This window comes from Dermacentor albipictus, chromosome 7, assembly GCF_038994185.2.
Source record: "Dermacentor albipictus isolate Rhodes 1998 colony chromosome 7, USDA_Dalb.pri_finalv2, whole genome shotgun sequence".
In the NCBI taxonomy this organism is placed as follows: Eukaryota; Metazoa; Arthropoda; class Arachnida; order Ixodida; family Ixodidae; genus Dermacentor; species Dermacentor albipictus.
This window is the reverse complement of record NC_091827.1, coordinates 87,877,369-87,891,582: the sequence shown is the minus strand read 5'-3', so window position 1 is coordinate 87,891,582 and position 14,214 is coordinate 87,877,369. Positions and strand designations below refer to the sequence as shown.

Sequence of the window (14,214 nt, the reverse complement as noted above, 5' to 3'; positions counted from 1 at the left end):
GTGTCATGCAACTGTCCTGACATACTCTCAGCTCGCACAAGACGCCTCAGTGTTGTGTTTCACTGCTTTAAAGAGTTTATATTGGTTTGGATGAGGGACACCTGCATCTCAGCATCAGCCAACAATTTGTTTTTTGAGCGCAGGCTCCTTCAAAGAAGTGGTCGTTTATTCCTCAGTGCGTCGATCCTTTCTGTTCTCGTCCTCCTTTCGCCGCGCGTTCGCCCCACGGACCATTTGAAGAATACTCTTGGTCAATTTACAGTCAACGTCCAATTTTTCAGACCCCCTAGGGGCCGCGAAAACTTCCGAAAAATCAGGCAGTCCGAAAAAATAAATTCATGTCTTTTACTGCCCTTAAGGGCTAAAATCGACACATGTACGTCTGAAAAAGCTCTGAATGCCTGTCAGTGCACTTATTAGGTATATCGGTGCTCCTACTGTGACAGGTGAGGGCGAGTGCACACGTGTAAAATTAAGAAATACATACAGTGTCCCGCGACAATTGCCCCTTCCTACGCTTGTACGCTTCACCGCGTGACACGACTGTAATGAGGCGAAGCAGACTTTCGGGAAAGAACATTATGCAATGCGCCGTGCTTTCTGAGCGTCCAAGACAAAATCATTGCTGTCAGCGGAGAAATGAAGAAACACGGCACCGAACAACAAGAAGCTTAACAGCGAACGTCGAAGCAGCTAGGCCTACCGTTGCCGCAGCGGTGGCCACGGCTGCCAGCGCATCTGCGTGCGAGAGCACCGGTTCAAGGCGGCGAGGTAATCAAAATGGCAGCGGTGATGGTTTTCATTAATGCCGTCTCGGAGCTGCGATCACGCAAAACGTTTAGAAAATCGGACGGCGAAGAGTTTTTGCGTCTGAATTTTCAGACGTTATGATACATTGACTCTTTGCGGTACGTGGTGGTGCCGCGAAGCCATCCGAGTTATCGGGAATCCGGAAAGTCGGTCGTTGACTGTACACTGGCAACTCCTCCAGCCGACGACGATTCGTTACGAGTCCTGTCTGTTTCTCGAGCCAGCATTACCGCGACTTTTGACCCTCTAAAAAAATTACAGCTAATTTTCCCTGATAGAAGCACAAATTCCCTGAGTTTTCCCTGAGTTTTTCCAGACTACTTAAAATCCCTGAGAATTCCCGGTTTTCCCGGTTTTCCCGGTTGGTAGACACCCTGGTTCCAAATACTCGGCATCCCTCACTGCGCAGCTCTGAAAGGGCAGTGGCTGAGGCTATCGGGCCGATCACAAAGAGCAACACCCAAATTGCCGAGAAGCTGGGCTACAGTGCTGGGAATTGCTTAGTGTGCCGCAGCTTTGAGAAGGACAAGAGCTTCGGAAGACACAAAAATAGCATCTGGGCAGTAGTGCTACCAAGGCAAGGCTTTCAAAACGGCACAAGCCAGCAAAGGACACTGCATAAAGCCCTGGCATGCTGTAGAGTGAAATGTGTGTGTGTCCTTTTTTATTTTTTGCAAGACAATAACCAATTTAGGTAATTCAGTAAATATTCCATGTGTGTTAGTGTAAGTTTATTTGCCTATGGCAAAGTTAATTTATGAACTTTTCTATTCCTTTAGCTTGCAGGACACTGGAATAGGCACATGAAGTGGTAAATGTAGTTTTTCATGTTATTTTAGCGGCAGCACATGGTTTTATAACAACCTTTTCCCGTTTACCAAGAGGGTTATATATTATATATAGAGAGAGTCATATTTTGGTATGGCCATTCTTGTGAAGAATAAAACTACAGAATGATGTCGTTGATATATTGCTGTAGCTGCAGTCTGGAAAAAGTTACAGCTGCCTAAACTTCAAATGCATTTTTCTCAGTTTGATATTCACCCACCGCACTCATTCTTACAGGGCTTCTTTTTCTATGATGTTGTCAAGTGAGAATACAGTAAAAGCTCGTTAATTCGAAATTGCTTAATTCGAACCGCCGGTTAATTCGAACTGATGCCCGGGTCCCTGCAAAGCCCTATGTATATCAATGGGCCGGAACGCCCGATAATTCGAAAGTACCGGTACTCACGTCGGTTAATTCGAACTAGGAGCCGGCAGCCGACATTGCTTCTCGTAAATAGAAGTCGCCTCGTAACGAGTACAATGCATTGAATTTTTTTTTAATATGCACAGCGACGAGACTAAATAAGCCAGCGCGCATTTTTGCACGCACGAGGCGAGCCGCCAATTTCCTTGCTGGAGCCTCCGGCGTTGTTGTTGTTGCGACTGAGGGAAGGATGAAAAGGAAAGTGCACGGGCCTGCCGATTGGCTCAGGCCGAGCCATCACCGCTGCCGCATGCAGATAGAGGAGAGTTCAAAGATAAGAGGAAAGAAAGAAAAGACGCGCGTCGCAACAACCGCGTACGCCGCAGCGGACGCTGGCAGAAAAAACAGATAAGCGGCCGAAGCCGCGCTCGCTCATCGCTCGCTGCACACCACTCTCCGGCGCATGCCGTAGCACGTTTTCTCTGACGCGCGGGCGCCGCCGCCGCCGATGCTCCGGAGCAAGCCGTTTCAGGTTTTCGTTGCGCTGCGGCGGCTGCGATCGGTGGAATGCACGAGTAGTCTTTTCTTGTCGCATTTTGCATGAGCTTGCTCGTTTGTGTGGCATGTATCTCGCCACAGCCGACTTTGTCGGCTGTGGCGAGATCAAACATCAAAGTCAGCTGCACAGCCGAACATCAAAGTCGGCTGCACAGCCGACTTTGACGTTCAAGCGGATCAAGATGATGGCTCCATCGTGCTGGACCCTGCCTACGCTGTTTTATCGGAGGGTGTGGACTTCGAGAGCTTTGTCAACGTAGACAACGGCGTGGAGACAACGGGGCCTTTAACTGACGCCGAGATTATCGAGGCTGCGTCCAGTCAGCAGCACGACTCACGCGCGGCGAGCACGCCTGACAGCGACGACGAGTCCGACAAAGAGGACGATCCGTTGCCTCCTCCGAGCGCATGTGAAGCAGCATCGGGACTCGATCTGGCTGCGCGCTATTTCTCCACCGATGAGAATTCGGATGCTGCGCTGGAGATGTTGGGCAAGTTGCAGACAATGCTTCTCGAGTCGCGGCGAAGAAAGCGCAAACAAATGCAAATCACCGATTATTTTTCATGTTGATATGCTTCCATCATTATTCTTTTGTTAATAAACATGTTTTTGAAGCATAAATAGTGTCATATTTCATCATTAGGCCTGACGCTCACGTGGGTACATTTATCATTAGTTCCAGGCGCATAAATTGATTGGATATCTTTATTTCCTTTGGTGTTTGGACTCGCATGATTTTAATACCCGCAATCGCCGACCTCAAAGAGTAGTAGTGCGTATTCCTCGATGACGATCCCAGATACGGCTATTTTGGCTTCGGCCCTAGCAGCCAAATGCAATGGCCATCTTTTTTTTTTTTTGCCGCCCGCTCGTTAATTCAAACTCCGCTTAATTCGAACAATTTTTCAGCCCCCCACGAGTTCGAATTAACGAGCTTTTACTGTAACAAGTTTGATATCAGTCTATTCGTAATGAAATGATATAGGGATGATGCTATTTCTGTTACTCTATCATTTTGTAAATTACAATTAAAGATAATAATGAGTGAAAATAAGAAAAATATTCACAGTAAATGTGTCTACTTTCTTACCTTCTGAATGCTTTCAAACACATAAAACAAATATCACCCGCTGAAACAAGTCTTTGGCACTAGGGTCATACACTTACTTTTTATGTTTAGCTAGGCGAAATTGCCAAGAACCCCCCATTCGATCAACCCATTAGGTTCATTTTCAGACTTTACTAATTTCTGAACCAGAGTAGCTATCAAAAAACTAATCATAGATTTGATATCCACATGAAAAACCGAACGAAACAGTGAAGTTTCATTCAGATTGAACCAAAAATAAACAAAAACATTTTCGAACCCACATCCCCCCATTTCACGTTATAATGTATCCGGTTCTTGGAAGAACTCTTCATTTTCAAGCATTTTTGTTTGGTTGGTTGGTTCCTTCACACACGTTATGTTTTACGTGACACAGTTTCTGTTTCACCTGCATAGTTCTTGCAACCCATGCATTGCTATTAAACATTGTCAAGTTGGCAATTGATCCCATATTCAAGTACTTTAATCGAATGCACATTTAGTCGACAGTCAGCCCTGCGTGTTGTGAACCCTAATTCTTTGTCCTCGTCTATGTTAGCACTGTTGTTTGTCAAGTATGAACCTCCACCAGCTTCTGACTATTGAAGTCTTCTGACTATTGAAGCCTTGCAGAACCCTTTTACCTGCAAATGGCTGCTCCGACTTACAGAGTTGTGCATGGTCAGTCCGAATGCAGCTGCGAAACCCACAATGCACATGAGCAGAGGAGGAGGCATCACGTGGCTCTGTGGGGAAGCACCGTGGCAGTCTACCTGCTTGTCCTCTCCCTCAGCCGTGGCAGCATGGAGGAGACGAGGCTGTCCGCGACATTCATCCCAGCTTTCGTGGCACGCAGGCAGCTGGAAAAACAGAGGCAAAAGTATTTATTGTCTTCGCTTTGAACACTTCATGGACGTGCGATTTGAAAATGCGTAAGTAGAAAATTCACCGACTATTATGATACTCCCTAATGCGAAATTTGTGCGCAACTCTATGCGCGTTTTCATTCAGTACCGCGCACCTTACTGAACACCAGAGTTGTGCGCCATGGCGCTATATATAGACCGGCCACAGTTTCCACATCCCGGCAACTGCAGCTTATGCAACTGTAATGTTTATGAGGAAACACTTGCGGTGAAAGCTGTGTGCAAAGGCGAGCTTTCTGGTTCTTTTTTTTCTTTCCCCCGGACAGCTGGTGCCGCCGCTGTTGCGGATGCGCAGACTTGAGTGCCATCTCGTGGTGCTTCAAGGTGGCTTCCTCCGCTTTCCTCCTTGCGCTCTCTTTGCTATCGAAGTCTTCTGTTTTTCTCCTCACCCTTTCGCCATACTCTCCTCCTCCGCTTTCTGACTCGTGCTTTCACTGTTGCCTCCTCTTCTGCTTTTCCTTCCGTGCTCTCTTCATTATTCTTTCATTCCCCGCTCCGCTCCGCGTTCGCTCGGTCGCACTGACACTCTCAACGCAGGAATGGGCACCTATGGCTGCGTGTAAAACTGTCACAAAACTACAAAACACACACAAAATGGCATGACAGAGAAAAAAAAAATCCTCTCAAGAAACAGCTCGTGTTTCACTCATCTTTGCTCCTAATTTTTAGACTTTTAGAAAATGTGAATGCATATTCATGCGGATCCATACTCCACTACTACAACCACCAGTCAAGCCTGTGCATCTGATCTCATGCTCGATCACTTATAAGATCAACAAGTGTGAACATATTGAAGACAAGCATCTCACAACGGCTGGTCACTAACTACTCCACAGGCTGCACTGCCTAGGCCTAAGCTGCACCACATCATAGGGAGTCTGCAACCGAGGTTGCGGTTTCATGCCGGTTGACATGGCAACTTTCGATATCGAAATGAGCGTTAGCTTCGTTTGAGCGCTACTTGCATAGTGTAAACTAAGATGATGTCTCGGGGCTAAAACACATATTGTTACATTGCAGAAGTCACATAAAACGATGTATTTAAAAAATTTACAAGAGAGACAATGATACATAAACACGATGGCTGTCGAGACCGATTCCACCTGCACATGTCAAATCGTCTTCTTCTGACTGGGGCCACTCTTGGTTGCACCATAACATAACTTCCGCCTGTAAAGGCACCGTCTCGGCGCTAACTTTAAGGGAGGTGAACTCACGGCAAAGAAAGGCTTCAGCCAGGACACATGCACGACATCTATGGGGACACTCGAGTCCAGTGGAGCGATCTCGTAGTTCACATTGCCAAGCTGATGTACTATCATGTAGGGCCCTGTGTAGCCTGCCAGCAACTTTTCTGGCAAGCCATTTTGCCCCCATCAAAATGTGGCTGCCGTGGCTGGGATTTGATGTCATGACCTCGTGCTTAACAGCCCAACACCATAGCCACTAAGCAACCACAGCGGGTTCTTTAAGTAAGGAGAGCCAGCACAAGGCACAGCGATCGGTAACCATGGAAAATGTGCGGCCGTACAAGTAGGGGCGAAATCTGGCAGCTGCCAAAACTAATGCAAGGCACTCCCGTTTGGTAATTGGAAAGTTTCTCCCGGTGGGTGACAGGAGGCAGCTGGCGTATGCGCTTACAAGGTCTACGTTACAATGCCATTGAACAAGTACAGCCCCAACTCCATGGCCATTGGCATCCAAGTGAAATTCAGTGGCAGCTGATGGATAGCCATGAGCAAGCGTATGAGGGTGGAGAAGGCTTTGGTTTGAGCAAGGCTCCATGTGAAAGCAACGTCCTTCTTAAAGGGATACTAAAGTGAAAAATGATTTCTTCTGCATCAGTATATTACCGTTCTACAACACCAAGAACACCACTCTTACAACGATAAGACGTTTAGTAAGTCAGAAAAAGCGCAAGAATGAAATACGGGTGGCAACGCCTACTTGAGTTCCCGCACCTGGAGGCTGTGACATCTTGGATTTTGATGGCATCTTCTAGGGCCTACGTACTAATTATATATAGCGGTACAGATTGACTACATTGTGTTCTGCAGGAACCAAATATTAAACATGGCAAGTTTCGAGAACCTTTATTCAGCCAACGCGGCCCAAATACAAAAGCATACTGTCACGTGGTAGTGACGGTGAAGAAAGAAGCAGTACGGTGGAATACAAAACGAGCTTTTATTGGGCGAACCTGTGCCCACAAAACAGGCTACACTTATAGCACAACGAAAGCGGCGAACACGCTCGGCGATCGTCGAAAATCTGATCAGCGGGTCAAGCGCGTCGGCTTTTATAGATCAGTTGTCGAATGTTCCAGATTAACTGATGGGACCCGCGTGTCTTCCACAAAGTTCTACACCATTCGTGTCACGCGATGAAATCTGATAACACAAGGTTCGGCGACAACAGACACGCGGATAGAAGCGTCGATAACTTTCCAGAAACGTCGGATACATGCAGGCGCGTCCCTCGCTCTGCGATTACAGTTGTTAAGCGGCGAAACGTGGTTGCGCGATAAAGATAAGTACACGTGTCATTACCCCCCTCTTAAAAAGCATCGACCCGATGCTGCAAACAAACGAAAGTAACAAAGAAAAGCACTCGTAGCAAAGAAAACAACAAACTAAGGAAGTTCATCAGCGTCCGTAAAATGGTTTAATGCGCACCACGTGGACCACTTCAGATCATGCGCGGCGCCGCTGTGAGTGCGAAATGCCGTCTGGCACGACCTCATAGTCTAGTGCGCCAATACGTCGGATGACCTTGTAGGGTCCGAAATATCGTCGCAGCAGCTTCTCACTGAGTCCTCGCCGGCGTATCGGGGTCCATACCCAAACACGGTCGCCGGGCTGGTACTCGACGAAGCGTCTTCGGAGGTTGTAGTGTCGGCTGTCGGTACGCTGCTGGGTCTTGATCCGTAGGAGGGCGAGCTGTTGGGCTTCTTCGGCGCGCTGGAGATAGCTAGCGACGTCAACATTCTCTTCGTCAGTGATGTGGGGCAGCATGGCGTCGAGCGTCGTCGTCGGGTTCCTGCCGTAAACCAGCTTAAACGGCGTGATCTGTGTTGTTTCTTGCACCGCCGTGTTGTAAGCGAATGTTACGTACGGCAGGACCGCATCCCAGGTCTTGTGTTTGACATCGACGTACATCGCTAGCATGTCGGCGAGGGTCTTATTCAGCCGCTCCGTAAGGCCATTCGTCTGCGGGTGGTAGGCCGTGGTCCTCCTGTGCCTTGTATGACTGTATTTCAGAATGGCTTGGGTAAGCTCCGCTGTAAAGGCCGTTCCTCTGTCGGTGATGAGGACTTCTGGGGCGCCATGTCGAAGCAGGATGTTTTCGACAAAGAATTTCGCCACTTCGGCTGCGCTACCTTTCGGCAGTGCTTTAGTTTCAGCGAAGCGGGTGAGGTAGTCTGTCGCCACGACGATCCACTTATTTCCGGTTGTTGACGTCGGAAAGGGTCCCAGCAAGTCCATCCCGATCTGCTGGAATGGTCGGCAAGGAGGCTCGATTGGCTGTAGTAATCCGGCTGGCCTTGTCGGCGGTGTCTTGCGTCGCTGACAGTCTCGGCATGTTCTGACATAACGGGCGACGTCGGCGGTCAGGCGCGGCCAATAATACTTTTCTTGAATCCTCGATAGTGTCCGGGAAAAACCGAGGTGTCCAGCGGTCGGATCGTCATGTAGGGCGTGCAATACTTCTGGACGAAGTCCTGACGGGACAACAAGAAGGTAATTGGCGCGGACTGGTGAGAAGTTCTTCTTCACGAGTAGACTGTCTTGAAGCGTGAAGGAAGATAATCCGCGCTTAAATGCCCTGGGGACAACGTCGGTGTGCCCCTCCAAATAATCGACGAGGCCTTTAAGTTCCGGGTCTGCTCGTTGTTGTTCGGCGAAGTCTTCCGCGCTTATTATACCAAGGAAGGCGTCGTCATCCTCGTCATCTTGCGGCGGCGGGTCAATGGGGGCGCGTGATAGGCAATCGGCGTCTGAGTGTTTTCGTCCGGACTTGTATGTTACAGTGATGTCGTATTCTTGTAGTCTGAGGCTCCACCGTGCTAGCCGTCCTGAGGGATCCTTTAAATTCGCTAGCCAGCACAAGGCGTGATGGTCGCTGATGACTTTGAATGGCCTGCCATATAGGTAAGGGCGAAATTTCGCTGTAGCCCAAACGATGGCGAGGCATTCCTTTTCGGTTGTAGAATAATTACCTTCCGCTTTTGACAACGACCGGCTAGCGTAAGCTATCACGTGTTCATGTCCATCTTTTCTCTGGACCAGGACGGCGCCGAGGCCTAGGCTACTGGCGTCAGTGTGGATTTCGGCATCGGCGTTCTCGTCGAAGTGCGCAAGTACGGGCGGCGACTGCATGCGTCGTTTGAGTTCTTGAAATGCCTCGGCCTGCGGCGTTTCCCACTTGAACTCGACGTCACATTTAGTTAGCTGCGTCAGCGGCTCAGCGATGCGTGAAAAGTTCTTGACAAATCGCCTGTAGTAGGCGCACATGCCAAGAAATCTACGCACTGCTTTCTTGTCGATGGGCTGTGGGAACTTTGCTATGGCAGCTGTCTTCTGCGGGTCGGGGCGGACTCCAGATTTGCTGATGACGTGGCCTAAAAATAGAAGCTCCTCGTAAGCGAAGCGGCACTTTTCCGGCTTCAGAGTAAGTCCTGATGTCCTGATGGCCTCTAGTACTGTTGCCAGCCGCCTAAGGTGAACGTCGAAATTTTCGGCGAAGACGACGACGTCATCCAAGTATACGAGACAGGTCTGCCACTTCAATCCTGCTAAAACCGTATCCATCACGCGCTGGAACGTTGCAGGCGCCGAGCACAGTCCGAATGGCATAACCTTGAACTCGTAGAGGCCGTCTGGGGTGATGAAGGCGGTCTTTTCGCGATCTCTTTCGTCGACTTCTATTTGCCAATAGCCAGACTTGAGATCCATGGACGAGAAGTATTTAGCGTTGCAGAGCCGATCCAATACGTCGTCTATCCGTGGGAGGGGGTATACGTCCTTCTTAGGGATCTTGTTGAGACGCCGATAATCGACGCAGAAACGTAGGGTTCCGTCCTTTTTCTTTACCAGAACAACAGGGGATGCCCACGGGCTTTTAGATGGCTGGATTATGTCGTCGCGCAGCATTTCGTCGACTTGTTTTCTTATAGCTTCACGTTCTCGCGCCGAAACTCGGTAAGGGCTCTGACGGAGTGGTCGAGCGCATTCCTCGGTGATTATGCGATGCTTGGCGACTGGTGTTTGTCGAATCCTCGATGACGTCGAAAAGCAGCCTTTGTATCGTCGGAGCAGACTTCTCAGCTGCTGTTGCTTAATCATAGGGAGATTTGGATTAATGTCGTAGTCTGGTTCGGGAACCATGGTCGTCGGGGTAGATGCGGCGGAATCCGATAGGACAAACGCATTACTTGTTTCCAGAATTTCCTCGATGTACGCGATCGTCGTGCCCTTGTTGATGTGCTTGAACTCCTGGCTGAAGTTTGTCAGCAACACTTCAGTTTTCCCTCCATGCAGTCGAGCGATCCCTCTTGCGACGCAAATTTCACGGTCTAGCAGTAGACGTTGGTCGCCTTCGATGACGCCTTCTATGTCAGCGGGTGTTTCGGTGCTGACTGAAATAACAATGCTGCAGCGAGGCGGGATGCTCACTTGATCTTCAAGCACACTCAAGGCGTGGTGACTACGAGGGCTCTCCGGCGGCATTGCTTTATCTTCCGACAGCGTTACTGACTTCGACTTGAGGTTGATGATTGCGCCGTGTTGGTCCAGGAAGTCCATACCGAGAATGACGTCTCGTGAACACTGTTGGAGGATAACGAAGGTGGCAGGGTAAGTCCGGTCATGAATGGTTATTCTTGCCGTGCAGATCCCAGTCGGCGTGATGAGGTGTCCTCCAGCGGTGCGAATCTGAGGGCCTTCCCATGCGGTCTTCACTTTCTTCAACTGGGCGGCGATGTGTCCACTCATTACGGAGTAATCGGCCCCTGTGTCGACTAAGGCAGTGACTGCGTGGCCGTCGAGAAGCACGTCGAGGTCGGTTGTTCTTTGTCTGGCGTTGCAGTTAGGTCTTGGCGTTGGATCACGGCTGCGTCGTGTTGAAATGAAGTTGGACCGTCGCGTCGTCAAGTCGTCTTTCGTCGGTGTAGTTTTGGCTTCCAGACTTCGTCGGGACGGCGGTGTGTCGTCATTAGGTCGTCGAGATGGTTTCTTCGTCGTCTTCGTAGGCGGCGGAGGATCTTCGTCAGTTCGACGAACAGCAACCGCACCTCCATCGGTTGCTGCTTTTAGTTTTCCGGGTATGGGCTCGCTGACCGGCCCCGGGCTGGGCCAGTGTATGGTCGGCGCTGCGGCGACAGGTAGCGGCCTGGTGATGGCGAACAGGACGGTCGTCGAGGGCTCCACTGAGTAGCGGCGAGGTAATCGGCGATGTCACGTGGGCGCTCGTCAAGCTGTGGACGCGGCGCGTTGACGGCGAAACCTCGCAGTCCCATCTCCCGGTACGGACATCGTCGGTAGACGTGACCCGCTTCTCCGCAGTGGTAGCAGAGCGGGCGGTGGTCAGGAGCACGCCAGATATCCGTCTTCCTCGCGTAGGTGTGCTGGGCGACGGGTGGTCGTGCTGGCGGCGGCGGCGGCGGACGACGAAACTGTGGCGTGACAGGGCCCTGGCGCGGTCGCGGAGGGGGTCCTTGACGGCGTGCGACGGCGGCATAGGTCATCGCTTGCGGCTCACGCTGCGGCGATTCAGGGGCTACTCCAAGTTGTTGGAGCTCCTCACGCACGGCGTCGGCAATCGAAGCCACTTGAGGCTGTGATGATGGGAACAGCTTTTGTAGCTCCTCCCGCACGACAGCTCGGATGGTCTCGCGTAGGTCGGCGGCGGCGAGTGACTGAACTCCGGCGTAGTGGGTAGAGCTTGTACGGCGGTTGTATTGCCGGTTCCGCATTTCGAGTGTCTTCTCGATGCTGGTGGCCTCGCGAAGGAACTCTTCTACGGTCTTCGGTGGGCTTCGTATCATTGCGCCGAAAAGTTCTTCCTTCACACCACGCATGAGAAGGCGGACTTTCTTCTCCTCAGGCATATCCGGGTCGGCATGGCGGAACAGACGTTTAATTTCTTCCGTGAAGATGGCGACGTTCTCGTTAGGTAGCTGCACTCGGGCGTCCAGCATGGCTTCGGCCCTTTCCTTGCGCACGACACTCGTAAAGGTGCGCAGGAAGCCGGTACGGAAGAGGTCCCATGTCGTCAAGGTCGACTCCCGGTTCTCAAACCACGTTCTGGCGGCATCTTCTAAGGCAAAGTATACATGCCGCAGCTTGTCGTCGGAGTCCCAGTTGTTAAAAGTCGCGATTCGTTCGTAGGTCTCCAACCAGGATTCTGGGTCTTCAGTCGCTGCTCCATGGAAGATCGGTGGGTCCCGAGGTTGTTGTAGGATAACGGGGGACGCTGGGGCAGCCATTGGGGTTGTTCTGACCACAATCTTCTTTGTCGACTCAGGTAGAAGTCCGTGCTCTGGGGGCAGTCCTTGCAGTCTGCAGCTAGCACGCTGGTCTTCGGCGATGTTAGTTTTGTCCTCGGGCTTTGGGCTTGGATCGCGGCTTTGCGGGGGCGTTCGGTACATGAACGCACAAGCACCTCCACCAGATGTCACGTGGTAGTGACGGTGAAGAAAGAAGCAGTACGGTGGAATACAAAACGAGCTTTTATTGGGCGAACCTGTGCCCACAAAACAGGCTACACTTATAGCACAACGAAAGCGGCGAACACGCTCGGCGATCGTCGAAAATCTGATCAGCGGGTCAAGCGCGTCGGCTTTTATAGATCAGTTGTCGAATGTTCCAGATTAACTGATGGGACTCGCGTGTCTTCCACAAAGTTCTACACCATTCGTGTCACGCGATGAAATCTGATAACACAAGGTTCGGCGACAACAGACACGCGGATAGAAGCGTCGATAACTTTCCAGAAACGTCGGATACATGCAGGCGCGTCCCTCGCTCTGCGATTACAGTTGTTAAGCGGCGAAACGTGGTTGCGCGATAAAGATAAGTACACGTGTCAATACTTTGGAATCCCTGACGTCACGCTGACGTACCGGCGCTGGGATTTCGGCGTGAAATTCAAATACTGATACTTGGACCTTCATTTTCTCATCAAATAATCAAACTACGTTTTTTAAATGACTGCCTGCAAGGTTCTCAAACAATGCTCCATTAGTCTAAACCGATTTATTGTGTCCCTTTAGTGTCCCTTTAAGTAAGTCGGTGAGTGGCTGAGTGGTTTCGGCGAAATTCTTGATGAAACGACGGAAATACAAGCATGGCCCAACAAGGCTTCTTATGTCAGTGGTGGAAGACCGAACAGGAAAGTTCTGGGCAGCGCAATCTTGTCAGGATCGGGTTGAACATTAGTGGCATTGACAGATACCCAAGAACGATAATTTGACAACTTCCAAAGTGGTACTTGGATGAGTGCAATCGCAGGCCGGTGCGTCGGAAAACAGTAAGAATAGCCGATAGACATGTTAGATGACTCGTAAAAGTTGGTAAAAAGACTATGACATCGTCTAGATAATGCAGATATGCACAATTTATAGCAGCGAAGTAAGGAGTCCATCATTTTTTCGAAGGTTTCTGGGGCATTACAAAGGCTGAATGCATGATCGGAGGTCTATCAATGAAAAGTACTTGGCTCCGTGCAAGCATCATCAATATGTGGCAAGGCGTAAGCATCCTCGCATGTGATTTTTAAGTGTCTGTAATCCACACAAAAGCACCAGCTGCCGTCCTTCTTGACAAGGACAATAGGGGAGGCTCACGGATTGCAAGATGGCTGGATAATGCGTTTAGTTAACATCTTATTGACTTCTCGTTGTATCACTTGTCATTCAGCATATGAAACACGATACGGCCGATGGCATATCGGATTGGCGTCTCCGGTGTAAATACGATGGGTGACCACCGATGTATGGACTAAAGGGCGGCCGTCAAGGTGAAAAATTCACTAAGTTTCTAAGAGATGGCGCAGGTCAGCAGCTTGTGCCGGAAGAAGATCTGCTGCAATCATCTTGCTAAGTTCGTCTGAGAGTTGGTGAATCGGAGGTTCCTGTTGACGGCAACGGAATTTTGGCGTAAAGAGCCAATATCTCGCAATCGTTCACAGTATTTCTTTATCGCGGGTTTCTAATATATCTGACAATTTTTTATACAGTCGAATTTCATTAATTCGAACATGCTTAATTCAAACTTTCCGTTTATTTGAACTGACGCCATGGTCCCGTGAAAGTTATGTGCATTCCAATGGGCAAGAACACCTGGTAAACCAAACATGCAAGCATTTGTGACGGTTATTTCAAACATACAGCGCTCTGACAATGCCGTCAGTAGCATGCCAAATCATGCGGCGGCACCTTGGACCAGCACTGCTCGGACTTCGCCATAGAGGAAAGGCTTAGGAGAAATCCTTCAACACCGTGAGCGAAAAAGAACAAAAAAGAAAATGGAAATTTCACCCTCTTCCAAACAGCAAGGTCGCCGTTACTGCGCTGACTGTAGTGCCCCAGCCACAGTAGCCGCATAATGCGCACCATGAGAGGGATCGGTACTGTACTGTG

At 50.0% G+C, this 14,214-nt stretch overlaps 1 protein-coding gene across 6 annotated transcripts in view; it reads right to left on the bottom strand.

Annotated features, from left to right (window-relative positions):
* Positions 1-1,154: 1,154 nt before the first annotated feature.
* Positions 1,155-14,214, bottom strand: part of LOC135899686 (radical S-adenosyl methionine domain-containing protein 1, mitochondrial-like) — an 84,969-nt gene continuing 71,909 nt past the window's right edge. For 4 of the 6 annotated variants that reach the window (XM_065429012.2, XM_065429011.1, XM_065429010.2 and 1 more), the window contains one exon: positions 1,155-4,508. In XM_065429012.2, coding sequence (XP_065285084.1) covers positions 4,248-4,508 — 261 coding nt within the window. In that variant the 3' untranslated portion in view covers positions 1,155-4,247. The remainder of the gene's footprint in view (positions 4,509-14,214) is intronic. The other 2 variants (XM_065429016.1, XM_065429013.1) reach the window with 1 other exon arrangement.